General features: G+C 60.4%; 2 protein-coding genes and 1 long non-coding RNA gene across 4 annotated transcripts in view; all 3 read right to left on the bottom strand.

Moving 5' to 3' along the window:
- Positions 1-16,071, bottom strand: part of ESYT1 (extended synaptotagmin 1) — a 31,952-nt gene extending 15,881 nt beyond the window's left edge. The window contains exons 1-16 of the mRNA XM_056514953.1: positions 15,761-16,071; positions 15,108-15,149; positions 13,724-13,858; positions 11,978-12,051; positions 11,817-11,889; positions 10,327-10,416; positions 9,707-9,762; positions 8,220-8,343; positions 5,856-6,032; positions 5,015-5,097; positions 4,843-4,891; positions 3,848-3,937; positions 2,886-2,978; positions 2,723-2,794; positions 2,546-2,632; positions 1,090-1,239 (exon numbers count right to left, since the gene is read on the bottom strand). Coding sequence (XP_056370928.1) covers positions 1,090-1,239; positions 2,546-2,632; positions 2,723-2,794; positions 2,886-2,978; positions 3,848-3,937; positions 4,843-4,891; positions 5,015-5,097; positions 5,856-6,032; positions 8,220-8,343; positions 9,707-9,762; positions 10,327-10,416; positions 11,817-11,889; positions 11,978-12,051; positions 13,724-13,858; positions 15,108-15,149; positions 15,761-16,030 — 1,665 coding nt within the window. The 5' untranslated portion in view covers positions 16,031-16,071. The remainder of the gene's footprint in view (positions 1-1,089; positions 1,240-2,545; positions 2,633-2,722; positions 2,795-2,885; positions 2,979-3,847; positions 3,938-4,842; positions 4,892-5,014; positions 5,098-5,855; positions 6,033-8,219; positions 8,344-9,706; positions 9,763-10,326; positions 10,417-11,816; positions 11,890-11,977; positions 12,052-13,723; positions 13,859-15,107; positions 15,150-15,760) is intronic.
- A 331-nt stretch (positions 16,072-16,402) lies between these two features.
- On the bottom strand, positions 16,403-18,919 carry ZC3H10 (zinc finger CCCH-type containing 10). 2 transcript variants are annotated; one of them, XM_056515001.1, is made up of 2 exons: positions 18,811-18,919; positions 16,403-17,755 (listed from the first exon to the last, which is right to left on the bottom strand). In XM_056515001.1, exon 2 carries the CDS (start codon positions 17,733-17,735, stop codon positions 16,578-16,580), a length of 1,158 nt encoding a protein of 385 aa, XP_056370976.1. In that variant the 5' UTR covers positions 17,736-17,755; positions 18,811-18,919; the 3' UTR covers positions 16,403-16,577. The 2 variants fall into 2 exon arrangements, with proteins under 2 accessions (XP_056370976.1, XP_056370977.1); XM_056515002.1 differs by having other exon boundaries at positions 18,610-18,912.
- A 699-nt stretch (positions 18,920-19,618) lies between these two features.
- LOC130265747 (uncharacterized) lies at positions 19,619-21,681 on the bottom strand. Its single transcript, XR_008842664.1, has 3 exons — positions 21,544-21,681; positions 19,963-19,985; positions 19,619-19,837 (listed from the first exon to the last, which is right to left on the bottom strand). It is a non-coding gene; the product is annotated as an uncharacterized LOC130265747 (long non-coding RNA).
- Between the last annotated feature and the right edge of the window lie 1,988 nt (positions 21,682-23,669).

Below are 23,669 nucleotides of genomic sequence, written 5' to 3'. Positions count from 1 at the left end.
ACCCCTCAAATCCCCCCAAAACCCCCCGGGACCCCCCAAAATCCCCCCAAATTCCCCCAAAATCCCCCAAAACTCCCCTAAAATCCCTCAGGACCCCCCAAAATCCCCCCAAATTCCCCCGGGACCCCCCCAAAACCCCCCCAAATTCCCCCTGAGATCCCCTAAAATCCCCAAAACCCCCTTAAAAACCCTCAGGACCCCCCCAAATTCCCCCCAAATTCCCCCTGGACCCCCCGAATTCCCCCCGAGATCCCCTAAAATTCCCCAAATTCCCCGGGACCCCCCCAAATTCCCCCCGAGATCCCCTAAAATCCCCCAAAACCCCCCTAAAATCCCTCAGAACCCCCCAAAATCCCCCCAAATTCCCCCGGGACCCCCCCAAAACCCCCCCAAATTCCCCCTGAGATCCCCTAAAATCCCCCAAAAACCCTCAGGACCCCCCAAAATCCCCCCAAATTCCCCCAAAATCCCCCCAAATTCCCCCCGAGATCCCCTAAAATCCCCCAAAACCCCCCTAAAATCCCTCATGACCCCCCAAAATCCCTCTGGGATCCCCCCGAATTCCCCCGGGACCCCCCCAAAATCCCCCCAAATTCCCCCTGAGATCCCCTAAAATCCCCCAAAACCCCTTTAAAAACCCTCAGGACCCCCCCAAAACCCCCCAAATTCCCTCTGGGATCCCCCCTAATTTCCCCCGGGACCCCTCAAATCCCCCCAAATTCCCCCTGGACCCTCCCGAATTCCCCCCAAGATCCCCTAAAATTCCCCTAAAAACCCCCCAAAAACCCTCAGGACCCCCCCAAAACCCCCCCAAATTCCCCCGGGACCCCCCCAAAACCCCCCCAAATTCCCCCTGAGATCCCCTAAAATCCCCCAAAACCCCCTTAAAAACCCTCAGGACCCCCCCAAATTCCCCCCAAATTCCCCCTGGACCCCCCGAATTCCCCCCGAGATCCCCTAAAATTCCCCAAATTCCCCCGGGACCCCCCCAAATTCCCCCCGAGATCCCCTAAAATCCCCCAAAATCCCCCTAAAATCCCTCAGGACCCCCCCAAATCCCCCCGAATCCCCCCCGCGCCCCCTCCTCACCCGCAGCACCAGCCGCAGGTGCAGCCGCGCCCCCGGCCCCGAGCCCTGCAGCGCGAAGGGCGCGGCCAGCGACAGGTCCGGCGACAGCAACAATCGCGACAGCGGCAGCGACAGCGAGCCCAGCGGCGCCTGGCGGGGGTCGTCCTTCACCTGGGGACAGCGCGGGGGAAAGGGAGGATGGAGGGGGGAGGGAAAGGGGGAAAATAATGGGGGAAAAAATGGGGGAAATGGGGAAAAAATAAAATGGGGAAAATGGGGAAAAAATGGGGAAAAATGGGGAAAAATGGGGAATGGGGAAATGGGGAAATGGGGGGAAATGGGGAAAAATGGGGAAAAATGGGGAAATGGGGACAAATGGGGGGAAAATGGGAAAAGGAGGAAAATGGGAAAATGGGAAAAAGAGGAAAAAGGAAAAAATGGGAGAAAGGGGAGAAAGGGGGGAAATGGGAAAAAAATGGGAAAATGGGAAAAAGGGGAGAAAGGGGAAAAAATGGGAAAAAAAGGGAAAAAAAAAGAGGAGAAAGGGGAAAATGGGAAAAATAGGGAAAGGAGGGAGAAAATGGGAAAAATGGGAAAAAAATGGGGAAAATGGGAAAAATGGGAAAAGGGGGAAAATGGGAAAAATGGGAAAATGGGAAAATGGGGAAAAAAGGGGGAAAATGGGAAAAATGGTAAAAAGGGGAGAAAGGGGAAAATTGGAAAAATGGGAAAAAGAGGAGAAAGGGGAAAATGGGAAAATAGGGAAAGTAGGGAGAAAATGGGAAAAATGGGAAAAAATGGGGAAAAAATTGGGGAAAAATGGGAAAAATGGGAAAAAGAGGAAAAGGAGGAGGAAAATGGAGAAAAATGGGGAAAATGGAAAAAATTGGAAAAATGGGAAAAATGAGGGCAAGGGAAAAATAGGGAAAGGAGGGAAAAAATGGGAAAAAGGGGGAAAAGGGGGGAAAAAAGGGGGGGAAGAGATGGGAAGGGGAAAAAGGGAATTTGGGGGATTTGGGGGTTTGGGATTTTGGGGGTTTTGGGGATTTGGGGGGATTTTGGGGGGTTTGGGGATTTTGGGGGATTTGGGGATTTTGGGGGGTTTGGGGGTTTTGTGGATTTTGGGGGTTTGGGGGATTTGGTGGGTTTTGAGGGATTTAGGTGTTTTTGGAGGGATTTGGGGGATTTGGGGGTTTGGGATTTTGGGGGTTTTGGGGATTTGGGGGGATTTGGGGGATTTGGGGGTTTGGGGGTTTGGGGGATTTGGGAGGATTTGAAGGGGATTTGGGGGATTTGGGGCTTTTGGGGGGAATTTGGGGGGATTTGGGGGTTTGGGATTTTGGGGGGTTTGGGGATTTGGGGGGTTTGGGGGATTTGGGGGTTTTGTGGATTTTGGGAGTTTGGGGGATTTAGCGGGTTTTGAGGGATTTAGGGGTTTTTGGGGGGGATTTGGGGGTTTGGGATTTCGGGCTCTCACCTGGAAATCCACGTCCTGGTTCCGGGGGTCGTGCAGGAAGAAGCGGAAAGCGTCCTCCCAAACGGGGGCTGAGGAGCTGCAGACCACCTGGGGGGCTGGGTCAGAGCCCTGAACCCCCAAAAAACCCCAAAACCCCCCAAAAAAAACCCCCCCAAAAAAAAAAACCCCCACACCCACCTTGCTCTCCCGCGTCACGTCCTGCACCGACACCTGAACCACGGGGTTGGGCTCCTTCCCTGGTTTCTTCACCTGAGCCAAAATTGGGGGGTCGGGGGGGGTCAGGGGGGTCGGGGGGGGTCCCCCAAAGCTCTGCCCCCCCCCGGGACGCCCCCAGACTCACGGGCAGCCCCTCGGCCCTGTCCAGGTAAACCACGAGCAGCGCGGCCGAGGGCGGCTCCGGCTTGGCCGCGATTTTTTGGTTCATTTCCAAAACCTGGGAAAAGGTGGGTGGGGGGAGGGGAGGGGTCAGATGGGGCTGGAGCGCCCCTCCCCCAGCTCCCGGCACTGACCCCCCCACCCCCACCCCAAATTCCCCACGGGATTTTCCCTCAAACCGCCCCAAATTTCCTCCAAACTTCCCCAAAATCCTCCCGAAAACCCCCCAGGACACCCCAAATCTCCCCCGGGATTCCCCAAATCCCCACAGGACCCCCCTAATTCCTCCTGAACACCCCCAAAACCCCAAGGACACCCCAAAACCCCCCAGGACACCCCAAAAAAACCCTCTGGACACCCCAAATTCCTCCTGAACACCCCCAAAACCCCCCAGGACACCCCAAAAACCCCCTCTGGACACCCCAAATTCTCCCCCCGGACTCCCCAAATCCCTCCAAGTTCCCCCAAATTTCCCTCAGACCCTCACAAAATCCCCTCGGGACCCCCCCAAATCCCCCCGGGACCCCCCAAATTCTCACCGGGACGCCCCAAATTCCCCCTGAACACCCCCAAACCCCCCCAGGACTCCCCAAAATCCCCAAATTCCCCCCGAATTCCCCCGAATTCCCCCTGAACACCCCCAAAACCCCCCCAGGACTCCCCAGAATCCCCGAATTCCCCCCGAATTCCCCCTGAACACCCCCAAAACCCCCCCAGGACTCCCCAAAATCCCCAAATTCCCCCCGAATTCCCCCCGAATTCCCCCTGAACACCCCCAAAACCTCCCCAGGACACCCCAGAATCCCCGAATCCCCCCGAATCCCCCCGAATCCCCCCGAATTCCCCCGAATTCCCCCCGAATCCCCCCGAATTCCCCCCGAATCCCCCCGAATTCCCCCCGCCCCCCGGTTTTCCCCCGGCCCTGACCTGCTCCAGCCTGGACGCGTCCGGGAGCAGCGAGAGCCACTCGAGCCGCAGCTGCAGCCGGCCCTGCCCCCCCTCCTGCAGCGGGAACCACTGGGGGGGCGGGGGGCGCTCAGGGGACCCCCAACCCACCCGGGCCGGTCTGAACCTCCCGAGACCCCCCCGGGACCACCGGGACCACCCCAAATACCCCGGGACCACCCAGAGCCCTCCGGGACCACCTTGAACTTCCCTGGGACCACCGGGACCACCCTGAACATCCCTGGACCACCAGGACCCCTCCGAGACCACCGGAACCAACCCGAACCCCCCCGGGACCATCCTGGATCCCCTCGGGACCACCGGGACCCCCCAGGAACTCCCCAAACCCTCCGGGACCACCGGGACCACCCCGAACCCCCCCGGGACCACCGGGATTCCCCCGGGACCACCCTGAACCCTCGGGACCACCGGGACCCCCCCGGGACCTTCGGGACCACCCCCAGGACCACCCCAAATCCCCCAGGACCACCGGGACCCCTCTGGAACGACCCCGAAACCCTCGGGAACCCCCCGAGACCACCGGGACCACCTTGAACCTCCCTGGGACCACCCGGGACCACCCTGAACCCCCCCGAACCACCAGGACCCCCCCGGGACCACCCTGAACCCCCTCGGGACCAGTGGGACCCTCCCAGGACTACCGGGACCCCCCGGGAACTCCCCAAACCCTCCGGGACCTTCGGGACCACCCTGAACATCCCCGGAACCACCGAGAGCCCCCCGGGACCACCGGAACCAACCCGAACCCCCCCGGGACCCTCCTGAACCCCCTCGGGACCACTGAGACCCCCCCCGGGACCTTCGGGACCACTCCCAGGACCTCCCCGGGACCCCTCTGGAACGACCCCGAACCCCTCGGGACCCCCCCGAGACCACCGGGACCACCTTGAACCCCCCCGGGACCACCGGAATTGCCCCGGGACCCCCCCCGGGACCCCCCCCCCCCCAGCACCCACCTCCTCCATCACCCGCGCCCTCAGCACCTCCCCCAGGTCCAGCTTCATCCTGGGGGGGAAAATTTGGGAATTTGGGGAGGGGGAGGGGCTGGGGGGAGGGGGGGGAGGGGAGCAGCCCCCCCAGTTCGGGAGCAGCCCCCCCAGTTCGGGGAGCGGCCCCCCCAGTTCGGACCTGCCCAGCAGATCGTCCTTGTCGGGGTCCTTGTCCAGCAGCTCCACCTCCAGCTCCTGGCCCGGCACCTCGTGCACCATGAACTGGGGCGGAGATTTGGGGGGTCCCTGTCACACCCGGGGGGTTTGGGGGGTCCCTGTCTCACCCTGGGGGGTTTGGGGGGTCCCTGTCCCATCCAGGGGGGTTTGGGGGGTCCCTGTCACACCCCGGGGGTTTGGGGGGTCCCTGTCACACCCGGGGGGTTTGGGGGGTCCCTGTCACACCCCAGAGATTTGGGGGGTCCCTGTCTCACCCAGGGGGGTTTGGGGGGTCCCTGTCACACCCCGGGGGTTTGGGGGGTCCCTGTCACACCCCGGGGGTTTGGGGGGTCCCTGTCCCCCTGTCCCAGCTGGGGGCGCTCGGGGCGCCAGGGAGGGGCACACGGGGGGCTCTGCAGGTTCCCCTCCCCCTCCGTCCATCCCTCCCTCCCTGCATCCCTCTGTCCATCCCCTCTGTCCGTCCATCCCTCTGTCCATCCCTCCATCCCTGTGTCCCTCCCTGTCCATCCCTCCCTGTGTCCATCCGTCCATCCATCCATCCATCCATCCCCTTGTCCATCCCTCTGTCCATCCCTCTGTCCGTCCGTCCATCCCCTGTCCATCCCCCCATCCCCCTGTCCGTCTGTCCATCCCTCTGTCCGTCCCTCCATCCCTCTGTCCATCCCCCCATCCCTCTGTCCGTCTGTCCACCCCCCTGTCCATCCCTCTGTCCATTCCTCTGTCCGTCCGTCCATCCCCTGTCCATCCCCCCATCCCTCTGTCCGTCTGTCCCTCCCCCTGTCCCCCTGTCTGTCCCCCCTCACCTCGAACACCTGCTCCCAGCGGGGGTCGCTGGTGTCGTTGATGACGTCACTCGTGCCCACCTGGGTCCCCACCCTGAGCACGGCGTAGGGGTCGGAGCGCCCCTCCAGGAGCCCCCCCAGGAACCGATCCTTGCACCGAAGGTTCCGCGCGGCGCGCAGGTGCACCCGGACCACGCCCTGGGGACGAGGGGACACCCCAAAATTGGGACACCTCCCCCAAACTGGGACCCCCGAAACGGGACCCCCAAACTGGGACATGGCCCGGGTACACCCCCAAACTGGGACACCCCAAAATGGGACCCAAAAACCCGGGACACGGCCCGCAGGTGCACCCGGACCACGCCCTGGGGGGAGGGGACACCCCGAAAATGGGACACCCCCAAAATGAGACACCCCCAAACTGGGGCACCCCAAACTGGGATATCCCCAAACTGGGATACCCCTAAACTGGGGCACCCCAAACTGGGACACCCCTAAACTGGGATATCCCAAACTGGAACACCCCCAAACTGGGACACCCCCAAACTGGGACACCCCAAACTGGGGCACCCCCAAACTGGGATATCCCCAAACTGGGATACCCCCAAACTGGGGCACCCCAAACTGGGACACCCCTAAACTGGGATATCCCAAACTGGAACACCCCCAAACTGGGACACCCCAAACTGGGACACCCCCCAAACTGGGGCACCCCCAAACTGGGATACCCCAAACTGGGACACCCCCAAACCAGAACCAGAGAGAAAAAAGGGGAAGAGGAAGGAAAGGGAAGGGAGGAAAAAGAGAAGAAGGAAAAAATGAGGGGAAAAAAGGATCGAGTCTGATCCGGTTTTCCCGAATTTTGGGGTACAGACCCAGATTTGGGGTTCAGACTCAGATTTGGGGTTCAGACCCGAATTTTGGGGGTTCGGCCGCCCCCGGCAGGTCCGGGACTGGGAGAGATGGGAGAGGGAAATGGGGGAGAGGAAAGGAGGGAAAAAAGGAGAGAAAAAAAGGAGAGGAAAAGGGGGAAAGGGGGGAAAAAAGGGGGGGAAATTGGGGAAAAAAAAAAGAGGGGGAAGGAAAAAAAGAGGAGGAAACGGGAAAAAGAAGAGGGAAAGGGAATAAGAGGGGGGAAAAAGGGGAAAGAGGGGGAAGGGGAAAAAGAAGGGAAAAAAGAAGAAAATTAGGAAAAAAAGGAGGGGAAAGGAGTCAGAGGGGAGGGAGGAAAAAAGAGGAAAGTAGGTGAAAATGGGGGATGGAAAAAGGAGAGAAAAAAGAGAAAAGAGGGAAAAGTGGAGGGGAAAGGCGGGGTGGGGATTGTTGGATTTTCCCGGATTTGGGGGTTCAGACCCGAATTTGGGGTTCAGACCCAGATTTGGGGGTTCAGACCCAGATTTGGGGTTCGGGGGGGGCCGTACCCGGGGCAGGGGCAGCGCAGCTCGGCCGCCCCCGGCAGGTCCGGGACTGGGGGAGAGGAAAGGAGGGAAAAAAGGAGAGAAATAAAGGAGAGGAAAAGGGGGAAAGGAGGAGAAAAAAGGAGGAAAAGGGTTGGAAAGGGGAAAAGGGGGGAAAAGGGGGAAAGGAGGAGAAAAGGGAAGGGGAAGGCGGAAAGGAGGAGAAAAAAGAGGGGAACAAAGGGGGAAAAGGAGGGAGAGGAGAGAGAAGAGAAAAGAGGGGGAAGAAAAAAATGCAGGACAGAAATGGGAGAGGGAAAAACGGGAAAGAAAAAGAGAGACAAGAGAGGAAAAAAAAAAAAAAGAGGGGAGGGGAAAAAAGGGTGGAAGGGGGGTGGGGATTGTTGGATTTTCCCGAATTTTGGGTTCAGACCCAGACTGGGGGCTCGGACTCAGATTTGGGGGTTCAGACCCGAATTCGGGGTTCGGGGCCGTACCCGGGGCAGGGGCAGCGCAGCTCGGCCGCCCCCGGCAGGTCCGGGATTGGGGGAGAGGAAAGGAGGGAAAAAAGGAGAGAAAAAAAGGAGAGGAAAAGGGGGAAAGGAGGAAAAAAAGGGGGGGAAATTGGGGGAAAAAAAAAGAGGGGGAAGGGGAAAAAGAGGAGGAAAAGGGGGAAAAATGGGTAGGAAGGGGAAAGGGAATAAGAGGGGGGAAAAGGAGGGAAAAAGGGGAGGGGGGAAAAAGAGGGGGAATGGGGAAAAGGAGGGGAAAAGGTGGAAAGGAGGGAAAAGAGGGGGGAAAGAGATGGGGGGAAAAGGGAAAATGTGGGATGGAAAGGGGAGAGAAAAAAGAGAAAAGAGGGAAAAGTGGAGGGGGAAGGCGGGGTGGGGATTGTTGGATTTTCCCGAATTTTGGGTTCAGACCCAGACTGGGGGTTCAGACCCAGATTTGGGGGTTCAGACCCGGATTTGGGGGTTCGGGGCCGTACCCGGGGCAGGGGGCAGCGCAGCTCGGCCGCCCCGGGCAGGTCGGGCACCAGCGGCAGCAGCAGCCGGTTGGGCAGCACCAGCAGGTTCGAGAGGCTCTCCATGATCACCGAGTCCGACATGGAGCTGCGGGGGGCGCGGGGGGTCAGCGGGACCCCCAAAATCACACACACCCCCCCCCTCGGGTCAGCGGGACCCCCCAAAATCACACACACCCCCCTCGGGTCAGCGGGACCCCAAAAATCACACACACCCCCCTCGGGTTCGGGGAGACCCCCAAAATCACACACACCCCCCCGGGTCAGCGGGACCCCCCAAAAATCACACACACCCCCCCTCGGGTCAGCGGGACCCCCCAAAAATCACACACACACCCCTCGGGTCAGCGGGACCCCCCAAAAATCACACACACCCCCTCGGGTCAGCGGGACCCCCCAAAAATCACACACACCCCCCCCGGGTCAGCGGGACCCCAAAAATCACACACACCCCCCCTCGGGTCAGGGGAGTCCCCCAAAAATCACACACACCCCCCTCGGGTCAGCGGGACCCCCCAAAAATCACACACACCCCCCCCTCGGGTCAGCGGGACCCCCAAAATCACACACACCCCCCCCTCGGGTCAGCGGGACCCCAAAATCACACACCCCCCCCTCGGGTCAGCGGGACCCCAAAAATCACACCCCCCCCCCCTCGGGTCAGCGGGGGGACCCCAAAAATCACACACACCCCTCCTCGGGTCAGCGGGACCCCCAAAAATCACACACACCCCCCCCTCGGGTCAGCGGGACCCCCAAAAATCACACACACCCCCCCCTCGGGTCAGCAGGACCCCCCAAAAATCACACACACACCCCTCGGGTCAGCGGGACCCCAAAAATCACACACACCCCCCTCGGGTTCGGGGGGGTCCCCAAAAATCACACACACCCCCCCCTCAGGTCAACGGGACCCCCAAAATCACACACACCCCCCCTCGGGTCAGCGGGACCCCCAAAATCACACACACCCCCCCTCGGGTTTGGGGGGTCCCCAAAAATCACACACACCCCCCTCGGGTCAGGGGAGTCCCCCAAAAAATCACACACACCCCCCCTCGGGTCAGCGGGACCCCAAAAATCACACACACCCCCCCCTCGGGTCAGCGGGACCCCAAAAATCACACACACCCCCCTCTCGGGTCAGCGGGGACCCCCAAAAAATCACACACACACCCCCCTCGGGTTCGGGGTGTCCCCAAAATCACACACACCCCCCTCGGGTTCGGGGGGTCCCCAAAAATCACACACACACCCCCCTCGGGTCAGCGGGACCCCCCAAAAATCACACACACCCCCCTCGGGTTCGGGGGGTCCCCAAAAATCACACACACCCCCCTCGGGTTCGGGGGCTCCCCAAAAATCACACACACCCCCCTCGGGTCAGCGGGACCCCAAAAATCACACACACCCCCCTCGGGTTCGGGGGGTCCCCAAAAAAAGGGGGTCACCTGAGGCCGGGGATGTCCAGCAGGTTGGTCATTCCTGTCCAGTTGATGTCCAGGGTCTGAGAGGGGAGGGGGGGTCAGAGTAGGGGGGGGGACCCCGGAAATTTTGGGGTGGGGGGGGGACCCCCCGTGTGTCCTTGGGGGGGGTTCTGATTCTTTTTTTGGGGTGGGAGAGACCCCCCAATGTGTCCTGGGAGGGGGTCCCGATGATTTTTTTTTTTTTTGGGGCGGAAGGTGTCCCGAAAATTTTAATTTTTTTTGGGAGGGAGGGGTCCCGATAATTTTTTTTTTTTTTTTTAGTGGTGTTCCCGATGACTTTTTTTTTTTTGGTGGGGAGATCTCAATGATTTTTTATTCTTTTTTGGGAGGGGTCCCGATGACTTTTTTTTTTTTTGGTGGGGAGATCTCAATGATTTTTTATTCTTTTTTTGGGGGGGGGGGTCCCCGATGACTTTTTTTTTTTTTTTTTGAGGGGGGTTCCCGATGATTTTTTATCTTCTTGGGGGAGGGGGTCGCGATTTTTTTTTTTTTTTTTTTTGAGGGGGGGATCGCGGTGATTTTTTTTTTTTGGGGGGGGGGTTCCCGATGTTTTTGTATTTTTTTTTTGGGGGGGTCCCACTCACGGGGCGGCGGATGAAGAACAGGCTCAGAGCCCCCACCAGGGGCGCCTCCCCCAGCAGCGGCTCCAGGATCACCCGGAGGGTCCCGTGCAGCTGGGGAGGGGGGAGGGGGAGATGAGACCCCCAAAAAAACCCCAAAAAAACCTCCAAGAACCCCTGACACCCCCAGGACCCCCAAAATCCCCCAAACCCCCCAGGACCCCCAAAATCCCCCCTAAAAACCACAAACACCCCCAAAATCCCCCCATAAACCCCTCCAGGACCCCCAAAATCTCCCCCCTAAATCCCTCCAGGACCCCCTAAATCCCCCCAAGACCCCCAAAATCCCCCCAAAAACCCCCCAGGACCCCCAAAATCCCCCCCCTAAACCCCCCAAAAAACCTCCAAGAACCTCTAACACCCCCAGGACCCCTAAAATACCCCCCAGGACCCCCAAATTCCCTCCCCAAAACCATCCAGAACCCCCAAAATCCCCCCAAAAAACCCCCAGGACCCCCAAAATCCCCCTTAAAAACCACAAACACCCCCAAAATATCCCCATAAACCCCTCCAGGACCCCCCAAATCCCCCCAGAATCTCCTAAATCCCACCCAAAAAAACCCCAGGACCCCCAAATTCCCTCCCCAAAACCATCCAGGACCCCCAAAATCCCCCTTAAAAACCACAAACACCCCCAAAATACCCCCATAAACCACCCCAGGACCCCCTAAATCCCCCCCCTAAACCCCTCCAGGACCCCCCAAAAAACCTCCAAGAACCTCTAACACCCCCAGGACCCCTAAAATACCCCCCAGGACACCCAAAATACCCCCAAAAAAAATCCAGGATCCCCAAAATCCCCCCATAAACCCCTCCAGGACCCCCAAAATCCCCCCAGAATCTCCTAAATCCCCCCCCCAAAAAAACCCCCCCAGGACCCCCAAATTCCCTCCCCAAAACCATCCAGGACCCCCAAAATCCCCCCAAAAACCCCCCAGGACCCCCAAAATCCCCCTTAAAAACCACAAACACCCCCAAAATACCCCCAAAACCCCCCAGGACCCCCAAAATCCCCTCCCTAAATCCCTCCAGGAGCCCCAAAAAACCTCCAAGAACCTCTAACACCCCCAGGACCCCTAAAATACCCCCAGGACCCCCAAATTCCCTCCCCAAAACCACCCAGGACCCCCAAAATCCCCCCAAAAACCCCCCCAGGACCCCCAAATTCCCTCCCCAAAACCATCCAGGACCCCCAAAATCCCCCCAGAATCTCCTAAATCCCCCCCAAAAACCCCCCCAGGACCCCCAAATTCCCTCCCCAAAACCACCCAGGACCCCCAAAATCCCCCAAAAACCCCCCAGGACCCCCAAAATCCCCCCCAGCCCCCCCTAAATCCCCCCTAACTCCCCCTACAACCCCCAAAATCCCCTCTAAACCACCCCAAACCCCCCTATCCCTCCCCAGGACCCCCCAAATCCCCCCCAAATCCCCCCCAAGCCCCCTCCCCCCTCACCTGCATCCCCTTCACTCCGGCCTTGCAGAAGAATTTTTTCACCTCCACGTCGATCTGGACGTCACCCACATAACTGGGGGGACATTGGGGGGTCACCAGGGACCCCCCCAGCCCCTCCCCAGCTCGGGGGGGGGGCGGGACCCCCTCCCCAAATCTCTCACCTGATGTTCAGGTCCAGCAGGATTTGCCTCTCGTGGGTCCCAGGGTGGGCGCGGACCCCCAGGACACGCAGGGGCTGGGGGAGGGGGTCGGGAGTTTTTGGGGGGGGTCTTAGAGTTTGGAGGGTCTGGGTAATTTGGGGAAGGGGCTCAGGGGTGTGGTGGGATCCCAAAAACCCCAAAATGGCCACGTTGGGACCCCCCAGGACCCCTCGGGTGCTGCCACCAGTGTGGGGAGGACTCACATGGGGAGGGGATTTTGGGGGTCCTGAGGGAGTTTGGGAGGATTTTAGGGGTTCTGGGAATGGTTTAGAGGGGATTTGGGGGGTCCAGGGGGTTTTGGGGTACCTGGGAATGGTTTAGAGGGGATTTTGGGGGTCCTGGGAGGGGTTTAGGTGGGATTTTGGGGGTCCTGGGGGGAGTTTGGGGGGATTTTAGGGGTTCTGGGAAGGGTTTAGAGGGGATTTGGGGAGTCCTGGAGGGTCCTGGGGGGGAATTTTGGGTGTCCTGGGGAGGTTTAGAGGGGATTTTGGGCGACCTGGGAGTGGTTTAGAGCGAATTTAGGGGGTCCTGGGAGTGATCTAGAGGGGATTTTGGGGGTCCTGGGGGGAGTTTGGGAGGATTTGGGGGGGGCCTGGGGGGCTTTGGGGTGTCCTGGGAGTGGTTTAAAGGGAATTTTGGAGGTCCTGGGAGTGGTTTAGAGAGGATTTTGGGGGTCCTGGGGGGATTTTGGGGCTCCAGGGGGGGATTTTGGGGCACCTGGGAGTGGTTTAGAGGGGATTTTAGGGGTCCCGGGGAGATTTTGGGGCTCCTGGTTGGATTTTGGGGCTCCTGTGGGGGGTTTAGAGGGGATTTTGGGGCTCCTGTGGGGGGTTTAGAGGGGATTTTGGTGTTCCTGGGTGGATTTTGGGGTTCCTGGGTGTGATTTTGGTGCTCCTGGGGGGGATTTTGGGGCTCCTGGGGGGGATTTTGGTGCTCCTGGGGTGGATTTTGGTGCTCCTGGGGGGGATTTTGGGGCTCCTGGTTGGATTTTGGGGCTCCTGGGTTGATTTTGGTGCTCCTGGAGGGATTTTGGGGATCCTGGGGTGATTTTGGGGCTCCTGGGGGGGATTTTGGGGCTCCTGGTTGGATTTTGGTGCTCCTGGGGGTATTTTGGGGCTCCTGGGAGTGGTTTAGAGAGGATTTTGGTGCTCCTGGGGGTATTTTGGGGATCCTGGGGGGGATTTTGGTGCTCCTGGTTGGATTTTGGTGCTCCTGGGGGGGATTTTGGGGCTCCTGGGAGTGGTTTAGAGAGGATTTTGGGGGTCCTGGGGGAATTTTGGGGCTCCTGGGTGTGATTTTGGTGCTCCTGGTTGGATTTTGATGCTCCTGGGGTGGATTTTGGTGCTCCTGGGGTGGATTTTGATGCTCCTGGGGGGGATTTTGGGGCTCCTGGTTGGATTTTGGTGCTCCTGGGGGGGATTTTGGTGCTCTTGGGGGGGATTTTGGGGTTCCTGGGGGGATTTTGGTGCTCCTGGGGGTGATTTTGGGGCTCCTGGTTGGATTTTGGGGCTCCTGGGTGTGATTTTGGGGCTCCTGGGGGTATTTTGGTGCTCCTGGGGGGATTTTGGTGCTCCTGGGGGGGATTTTGGTGCTCCTGGGAGTGGTTTAGAGGGGATTTTAGCGGTCCTGGGAGGGATTTTGGTGCTCCTGTGGTGATTTCGGGGCTCCTGGGGGGTTCAGGTGCAGCCCCCCCCGCCCCACGCCCACCTTGTGGCCCATGTCCACGCGGGTGAAGGCGAAGCTCTGCAGGTGGGGGCTGCAGGCGCGCACGGACGGAGCCACCGAGTCCCGCAGCAGCTTCTCCATCAGCTGCCCGAAAAACGGCCAGGCCTGCGCCAGGAGCTGGACAGACGGACAGACGGACACGGGGACGGTGAGGGACGGGCAGGGGGACACGGGGACAGTGAGGGACGGACAGGGGGACACGGGGACAGAGGGACAGACGGACACGGGGACAGTGAGGGACCGGCAGGGGGACACGGGGACAGTGAGGGACAGACGGACAGGGGGACAGGGGGACAGAGGGACAGACGGACAGGGGGACAGTGAGGGACGGGCAGAGGGACAGGGGGACAGATGGACAGACGGACACATGGACAGTCAGGGACGGACAGGGGGACAGACGGACAGGGGGACAGTGAGGGACGGACAGAGGGACAGGGGGACACCGGGAGATGGACAGGGGGACACGGGGGGGACATGGGATGGATGGCGAGGGATGGACAGATGGACACTGAGGGACATGGGATGGACAGATGGACACGGGATGGACACTGGGATGGACACGGGATGGACAGTGAGGGATGGACAGATGGACACTGAGGGACGTGGGATGGACAGATGGACACGGGATGGACAGTGAGGGATGGACAGATGGACACGGGATGGACACTGAGGGACGGACAGATGGACACGGGGGGACACTGGGAATGGAAGAATGGACACTGGGGATGGAGGGATGGACAGAAGGATGCAGGGAGGAGGGATGGACAGACGGACAGGAGGGACAGAGGGATGCAGGAGGGATGGAGTGATACGGGATGGAGGAAGGGATTGAGGAGGGATGGAAGCATGGATGGATGGAGGGATGGAGGGATGGAGGGATGGAGGGAGGGATGAGGGATGGAGGGAAGGATGGAGGGATGGATGGAGGGATGGATGGAGGGATGGAGGAGGGAGGGAAGGAGGATGGATGGGAAGGAGGGAGGGAGGGAGGGAGGGAAGGAGGGAGGGAGGGACGCCGAGGGGGAGAGATGGATGGAGGGATGGAGGAGGGAGGGAAGGATGGATGGATGGAGGGATGGAGGGATGCAGCAGGGAGGGATGGAAAGAGGTCAGGAAGGAGGGAGGGAGGAGAGAGGGAGGAGGGAACGATGCAGGAGGGAGGGATGCAGGAGGGATAGATGCAGGAGGGATGGAGAACGGAGGGATGGAGGGAGGGAGGGAAGGATAACGGAGGGATGGAGGGATGGAGGGATGGAGGGAGGGAGGGAAGGAGGGAAGGAGGGAAGGAGGGATGGAGGGAGGCCGGCGGGCCCGGCGCTGCCGGAGCGGCGGGAGGCGGCGCGGGGCGGACACACGGACTCCTCACCTTGTTCAGCCATTCCGCCCGCTCCACATCCGGGAAGCTGACCTGGGGGGGGACGGGGGGGCCCTGAGCCGGGGGGGACACCCGGGACCCCCGCGGACACCGCCGTGCCTCAGTTTCCCCAAAACCTCCCGCTGCGACCGCGCTCAGCCCGTCACCCCCCAACTTCTGCCCGGCCCCGGGGGTCCCGAAAGCGGAAAAGGGGGTTCTGACCCCCCCAACACCGCGGGAGGGGCGTCACCCCCTGGGCCGGGCAGGAAGCGCCCCCCCCCCGGGGGCCGGTGAGTCACGGCACTGCCGGAAGGCCCGGGCGGTACCGGGACAACGGGGGACCCCGCCCGGGCACGGGGGGGCGGCGATCCCGGGGGTCCCCGGGAGTTTCAAGCGGAGTTTGCGGTGCGGCAGAGAAGGGACCCGCACCGGGGGTCCCACCGGGTCCCGCTGCCGGCGACAGCTCCGGATGCGCTGCGGGTGTCGCGGGGGATCCCGCCGGTTTTGGGCGGGGGGGAATTCCGGGGGTGCCAAGCGGGGGTGACAGCGGAGCAGAGAACCGGGACTGCGGGGAACTCAAGCGGAGCCTCGGGGAGGATGCGGCGCCCGGTGCGGCGATGCCGCGGGCGATAACGGAGCTGCGGGGGCCCCGAGCTCCCGCTTACCCAGGCCGGCAGCTCCCCGTGGGCCGCGCCCAGCCCCGCGGCGGCGGCGCGCACGGCCGCCTCCTCGTCTCGGTGCAGCCGCTCGGCCGCGCGCATCCCGCGCTCCCGGGCGCGCCGCCGCCGCCGCCAGCCCGCGTAGAGCGCGACCGCCAGCACCACAGCGCCCGCGCCCAGCCCCAGCAGCCCCGCGGCGTAAGCGGGCAGCGCCCAGAGCAGCCGCCGGCCCAAGGCGCTCAGAGCCGCCAGCCCCAGCGCGTTCCGCCGCTCCATCGCCGCTCCGCTCCCGCTCCGCTCCCGTTCCGCTCCCGCTCCGCCGCTCCCGCCCCGGCCACGCCCCACGCACGCACTCGGCGCTGATTGGCTGAGCGGCGCAGCTCAGGCCACGCCCCCCACATCGCCTATTGGATGCCAGCCAGATTTTGGCCACGCCCATTGTGCAGCGGGCTCCGCTCGCGCGTCACTCATTGGATGCACGCCAATAGTTGGCCACGCCCTGCTGAGGTCACGTGTTTCGCCACGCCTTATCGAGTGGGCGTGGTTCTAGCGATGGGCGTGGTCACAGATAGGGGCGTGGCCTCGGTACCGGTGTCCCCCCCTGCTCCCCGCCCCTACCGGGACAGCCGCGCCCGTGTCGCTTTGGGGTTTTGTTTTTTTGTTGTTTTAATAGCTGAAAACATTACAGGGCACGGGGAGCCACCCCTGGCCTCAGCCCCGGCGCTCAGTCCGTCCACGGGGCTCCGGGGAGGCGGAACACGCACAGCCCCCCTCACACACAGCACCCACAGCGTCCGTGTGTCCACGTGTCCGTGCGTCCGGGTCAGTGCGGCATGGCCGTTATCCTCATGCTCTGCGAGGCGATGGGGTAGGTGACCATGGGCGTGGTGGCGTGGCTCATGGTGATGCCACCCAGCGGCTGCGCCATGGACACGGCCACCGGCGCCACCGACACGGCCACGGGCGCCATGGACACGGGCGGGGGCGCCATGCCCTGGGCGATGGTCTGCGCCAGAGCCGCCGACAGCGGCGCGATCTCGGGGTTCATGGGGGGCGCGGCGTTGGCCGGCGGGGCGGCCTGAGCGCCGGCCGGCGCCACCAAATCCTGCTGGGTGACGGGGCGCGGCTGCAGGGCCTGGCTGCTGAGCGTGGTGTGCGTCTGGGCGATGCTGTGGTTGTAGTTGGTCACCGTCCCCACCGTGGGCGCCAGCGTCTGCTCGGTGGCCGTGGCCGTGGAGCTGAGCGTCATCACCTTGGCCTGGTTCCGGAACTGCGCGTTCTGCTCCAGCAGCACCTCGTTGGTGGCCAGCAGGTTGTTCACCTGCTTCTTGAGGTCCTCCACCCGTTTCCTCAGCAGCACGTTCTCCTCCTCCAGCAGCCGGTACTCCACGGCCCGCGGGCTGGCGAAGCCGTACTCGTAGCTCTCGTAGAGCCCCTCCGCCCGCCGCCGCTTCAGCACCGGCTCGTCGGGGTCGTAGAGGCCGTCGTAGGGCTCGTAGCGCCGGCCCTGCTCGCGGCCGCGCGCCTCGTACTCGTAGTCCCGCTGCAGGTGCTGGAACTTGCACTTGGCGCCGCGCTGGCAGTCGCCCTTGAGGAAATCCCGGCAGATCGGCACCTCCTCCTTGCTGTTGGGCAGATCCGCGGGCGACAGGCCCAGCCCCGCCGCCACCTTCTGCCGCAGGCGCGGCGGCAGCTCGCCCGTCTTCTTGTAGCAGTCCTCGTCCTCCTTGGTGCCGTGGATGAAGCGGCAGTTGAGGCGCACGCACTCCTTGTTCTGGAAGTCGTGGCAGAAGATGAACTCGTTCTTGCGCACGCCCAGGTTGGTGACCTCGGAGATGTCGGGGTGCCGGAAGCGGCAGCGCTTGCCCCGCTTGCAGACGTTGCGCAGGAAGTCGCGGCAGATGTCGTCGTCGGCGCCGGCGCCCGACTCGTCGCCGCTGCCGCCCGTGGCGTAGCCGTCGCGACCGTCGCGGTCCGGCATCGTGGAGGGAGGGGCGGCGGCTGAGGGGAGGAGGGAGGGACGGGGTGAGGGAGGGGGAGACCGGGAGGGGGCGAAAATCCCACCCTGGGCAGCGAGGGAGGGACAGGGAGTGACCCCGGGACCGGTGGTGAGGGGTAGAAACAACCACCCGGGGCACCGAGGGAGGGACAGGGAGGGACCCCGGGGTAGAAACAAGGAGGGACCCCGGGGTAGAAACAACCACCCGGGGCACCGAGGGAGGGACAGGGAGGGACCCCGGATATGGAGGAGGGAGAGACTGGGAACAGTGGAAATTCGCACCCCGGGGCACCGAGGGAGTGACAGGGAGAGAGCCCGGGAGAGGAGAAGGGAGAGAGGGAAGGGATGAACTGAGGGAGGTACCGGGAGTGGGGGAACGGGCAGGAGGGGTCACGGGAGGAGGGAGGGAGGGAGAGACCGGGAGTGGGGAAAATTCCCACCCCGGGGCACCGAGGGAGGGATCGGGAGGGACCCCGGGAATGGAGGAGGGAGAGGGAAGGGATGAACTGAGGGAGACACCGGGAGAGACAGAAATCCCACCCCGGGGCACCGACACTGAGGGAGAGACGAGGAGGGGGAGCGAGAAAGGGGGAAACTCCACCGGTCAGGAGGGGTCACCGGAGGAGGAGACCGGGAGGGGTGGAAAATCCCACCCCGAGGCACCGAGGGAGGGACAGGGAGGGACCCCGGGGTACAACCAACCACCCGGGGCACCGGGGTGTGAGGGAGGGACCGGGAGAGACGCCGGTAGCGGTGAGGAGGAGACAACACGCGCTACCGGGGCACCGGGCACGGGAAGAGGGAGGGACCCGGAGCGCCCCCGGTACCGAGGGAGAACGGAGGGGGAAACACTCACCCCGGGGCACCGGGCACGGAGGGAGGGACGGGAGCGAGCCCGGTACGGGGAACACCCGCCGCGGGGTCCCGGGTGCGTCCCAGCGCCGCCGCAGCCCCGGAACCGCGGGGAGGACCCCGGCGCGTCCCCCTCGGCCGCTCCCCGCGCCCCGGGACAGCCCCGCACGGGCAGCGGCGGAGCGCGGCCTCGCCCCGCACTCACCGGCTCGCGGCCTCCCCGCGGGGCTCCGGTGTCACCGACGCGCGGCCGGTGCCGGCGGCGGGCGGGACCCGCTCGGCGCCGCTTCCGGGGCGGCCCGGAAGGAACCCGCGCGGCGCCGGGAGCGCGCGGCGCGCCGGAATTGCGTCACCGTGACGTCATGGCGGGGAGCCGCCGGCGCGCCGGGCTCCGCGTGGGTGATGCCGGAACATCCCGGTGCGCGCGGAGTGACCCGGCCCGGCCCACGGCGGCCTTACCGGGGGATTCCGGGGGTCCTGAGCTTGGCCCGTTACCGGGAAAATCCCCTCCTGCCCACCCGGTTACGGGATTCCCCAGCCCATCACCCGCCCCGTTACCGGAGGATTCCCCAGCCCATCACCTGCCCCGTTACCGGAGGATTCCCCAGCCCATCACCTGCCCCGTTACCGGAGGATTCCCCAGCCCATCACCCGCCCCGTTACCGGAGGATTCCCCAGCCCATTACTCGCCCCGTTACTGGGCGATTCCCCAGCCCATCACCTGCCCCGTTACCGGGAGGATTCCCCAGCCCATCACCAGCCCCGTTACCGGGAGATTCCCCAGCCCATCACCAGCCCCGTTACCGGGAGATTCCTCACCCCGGTCCCGCCCCTGTGCCTGTAACCGGAGGATTCCCGCTGCCACTCCCTGGCCCCACTGAACAAAACCCCCGGTTCTGACCAGACCCCCCGCCACCAGCCCCGTTACCGGCGAGATCCCCAGTCCGATCCCCCAGCCCCGTTACCACCCCCGGTTCCCTCTCCCCGGTTACCGGCAGAGCCCCCACACCGTGTGTAAGCAAGAATCAACTTTTATTCACGGCACGGCGGCCGCCGCAAAGCACAGAACGGGCGCGGCCCGGCGGGACCCCCCGCGGCACCGGGACCCCCCCGCGGCACCGGGACCCCCCCGCGGCACCGGGACAGCACCGGGGCGTCACCGGGCCGTGTCCCCGCGGGGCGGCGCCGGTTACTTGGACCTCTGCCTCATCTTTCTCCTCTTGCGCTTCAGCCTGGGGACAGAGCGGGGGCAGCGTCACCCCCGGGGCACCGGGAGGGCACCGGGACCCCCCCGGGCTGCCCCCGCCCCCTCCCGGTGCGGCGGGCCCGGCCCGAGCCCCCGGGCGGCCTCACGTACCTGCGCATTCGCTTCTTGCGCCACTGCGGGAGGGACAGAGGGGCGGAGTTAGTGCTGGAACTATCCCAGTGCTCCCAGTCAGCCCTCCCAGTGCTCCCAGTGCCCACCAGTGACCCCAGTGTCCCCTCCCAGTCCCCACCAGTGACCCCACTGCCCACTCCTAGTCTCCACCTGTAATCCCAGTAGTCCCAGTGATCCCAATTCCCACCAATACCCCCAGTCCCCACCAGTGCTCCCAGTATAACACCAGGTTTGGCTCATCCAGTGCCCTCAGTCCTGTACTGGTTTATTGCCCTCAGTGTGCCCAGTCCCCCCCGGTTTGGCTCTCCCAGTGCTCCCAGTCCCACACTAGTTTCTCTCTCTCAGTGCCCCCAGTCCCACACTGGTTTCTCTCTCCCAGTCCTCTCAGTCCCCTAGGCTCGGCTCTCCCAGTAACCCCAGCCCTCCCAGTCCCACACTGGTTTCTCTCTCCCAGTTCCGTACTGGTTTCTCTCTCCCAGTCCTCTCAGTCCCCCAGGCTCGGCTCTCCCAGTAACCCCAGCCCTCCCAGTCCCACACTGGTTTGTCTCCCCTGCTGCCACAATCCCAGACTGGTTCCACACTGGTTTATCCTTCCCAGTCCGCCCAGTCTCTGCTGTGGCACTCCCAGTGCATCACTGGTTTATCTATCTCAGACACCCCAGTTCCAAACTGGTTTGTGTCTCCCAGTGCCCTTAAGTTCCTACCAGCTCACCCCCAGTCCCACAGGGCTCATGTCTCCCAGTATCCCCGTTCCATACTGGTTTGCCTGTCCTAGTGCCTCCAGTCCCCCAGTATCATACTGGTTTGACTCTCCCAGTCCCCACCAGCCCCATACTGGGTTTGTCCCTCTTGGTAACCCCAAATCCCCATCAGTCCCATTTAGACTTGGCTCTCCCAGTGCCACACTGGTTTATCTATCCCAGTGCCTCCAGTTCCACACTGGTTAATCTATCCCAGTGCCCCCAGACCTAAACTGGTTCGTCTCTCTAACTGTCCCCACTCCCACACTGGTGTATCTATCCCAGTTCCCCCAGTCCCGCACTGGTTTATCTATCCCAGTTCCCCCAGCCCCACACTGGTTTATCTATCCCAGTTCCCCCAGTCCCGCACTGGTGTATCTATCCCAGTGCCCCCAGTCCCGCACTGGTTTATCTATCCCAGTGCCCCCAGTCCCGCACTGGTGTATCTATCCCAGTGCTCCCAGTCTCACACTGGTTTCTCTATCCCAGTTCTCCCAGTCCCACACTGGTTTAGCTAACCCAGTGCTCCCAGTCCCAGACCGTTTGTCTCTCTAACTGCCCCCAGTCCCGCACTGGTTTAACTCCCCCAGTGCCTCCAGTTCCCCCCAGTCCCACACTGGCTTCTCTCTCCCAGCAAAGACATCCCCAGCCTCCACACCGGGACCCCCCACCCTCTAACCCCGGTTCCACTCCCGTTCCCCGCTTCCCCTCACGGGACCCCCCCGCCCCCGGGTACTGTCCAGGCCGCATCCCCCGCAATCCAGGCCCAGCCATTCCTGAGGCGCCATCGGCCGCCCCAGCGCCGCCCCTGGCCGCTCACCTTGGCCCTCATGGCGGTTCGGCGGGGCCCCGCTCAGTCCCGGCGGGCGGGGGGCGGCGGATGCACACGGATGGCGGCGGATGGAGCCGGCAGCCGCTCAAGGCACCAAGATGGCGGCAGCCGAGAGGAGCGCGGGGCGCCCGGTGGGGCCTATTTATAGGGAAGCGCTCGCGCCACGCCCACCATTTCGGGTGGCACGACGGGAAATGTAGTTCCTTACTGATGGAGCATCATGGGAGTTGTAGTCCAGCCGCCAGCCGCCATTTTGCGCCGCCGCGGGGTTAGGTCCGTCCCCTCAATTTTATTGGGAATAAAAGCATCAAATTCTTATTTTTTTAAATGAGTTTCCGCTTATCCAAGGCTTTAACGGGATTGTTGTTGCATCCCGAAACCCCTCCAGGGACTTCCCTTTAAGGTAAAAATATAATACTGCTTTAAAAGCCTAAAATAATGAATTTCCCTTAAAAAAATGGGGTTTTCCCCTCAGAATGAGATTTTTACTCCTGCAAAGTACAGGGGTATTTTACCTCAAAACGAGTTTTTTTCCTCTCAAAATTTATTTTCCCTCAAAATGAGGAAATTTTTTTTTTATATTGAAAGGTTTTCCTCCCAAAATTTTCTTTTCCCATCAAATTTACATTTTTCCTTCAAAATTAGCTTTTTTCTCCTCAAATTAAGGGAGTTTTCCCCACAAAATCAGATATTTTCTATTAAAATGAGGGGGTTTTCCCTAATACGAAGGATTTTCCTTTAAAAGTTTTTTTTTTTTTCCCTTAAAATGAGCTTTTCCCATTAAATTGATTTATTTTCCACTTCAAAACATTTTTCCCCAAAAAATGAGCATTTTTCCCTCAAAAATGCATATTTACCTCTCTAAATTTGCATTTTCTCCTAAAATATGTGAATTTTTACCTCAAAAATGAATATATTCCCTTAAAAAATGAGCATTTTTCTCAAAAATATAAGCAATATTCCCACAAAAAGCAGCATTTTCTCCTCAAATATTAGTATTTTCCCCTCAAAAATGAGAATTTTTCCTTAAAAAAGGTGCATTTTCAATCAAAAATGAGTCATTTTTCCTCAAAAATGCTTGCTTTCCCTCAGAAATGTGTAGTTTCCCCTCAGAATTGCATCTTTTTCCCTCAGAAATGTGTATTTTCTCCTCAAAATTGAGTATTTTTCCCTAAAAAAACAGGCATTTTCCCCTCAGATATGCGTATTTTCCCCTCAAAATTGAGAATTTTTTTCTTAAAAAAATGAGCATTTTCCCCTCATAAATGAGAATTTCTCCCTTAAAAATGAGTAATTTTCCCTCAAAATGAGTAATTTTTTCCCTCAAAAATGAGCAATTTCCCCTAAAAATAAGAAATTTTTCCCTCAAAAATGACCATTTTTCCCTCAAAAATGACTATTTTTTCCCTCAAAAATTAGTAATTTTCCCTCAAAATAAGAAATTTTCCTTCAAAAATGAGAATATTTCCCTCAAAAATTACCATTTTTCCCTCAGAAATGAGTAATTTTTTCCCTCATAAATGAGTAATTTTCCCTCAAAATAAGAAATTTTTCCTCAAAAATGAGAATATTTCCCTCAAAAATGACCATTTTCCCCTCATAAATGAGTAATTTTCCCTCAAAAATGAGTAATTTTTTCCCTCAAAAATGAGTAATTTTTTCCCTCAAAAGAGTAATTTCCATTAAAAATGAGAATATTTCCCTCAAAAATGACCATTTTTCCCTAAAAAATGAGTTTTTCCCTCAAAAATGAGAAATTTTCCCTCAAAAATGACCATTTTACCCTCAGAAATGAATCGTTTTTCCCTCAAAAATGAGAATCCTTCCCTCAAAAATTACCATTTTTCCCTCAAAAATGACAGTATTTCCTTCAAAAATGACCCTTTTTCCCTCAGAAATGAATCGTTTTTCCCTCAAAAATGACCATTTTTCCCTCAAAAATGAGAATATTTCCCTCAGAAATGACCATTTTCCCCTCAAAAATGAGAATATTTCCCTCAAAAATTACCATTTTTCCCTCAAAAATGACCATTTTCCCCTCAAAAATCCCATTTCCAACACCAAACCCACCCAGGCCTGTTCCACCCAACAATCCCAAATCCCACAGAAACAAA

Source organism: Oenanthe melanoleuca, linkage group LGE22 (assembly GCF_029582105.1).
Source record: "Oenanthe melanoleuca isolate GR-GAL-2019-014 linkage group LGE22, OMel1.0, whole genome shotgun sequence".
Lineage (NCBI taxonomy): Eukaryota > Metazoa > Chordata > Aves > Passeriformes > Muscicapidae > Oenanthe > Oenanthe melanoleuca.
Note: the sequence above shows the minus strand (reverse complement) of the source record. Positions and strands in the feature narration are given on the sequence as shown.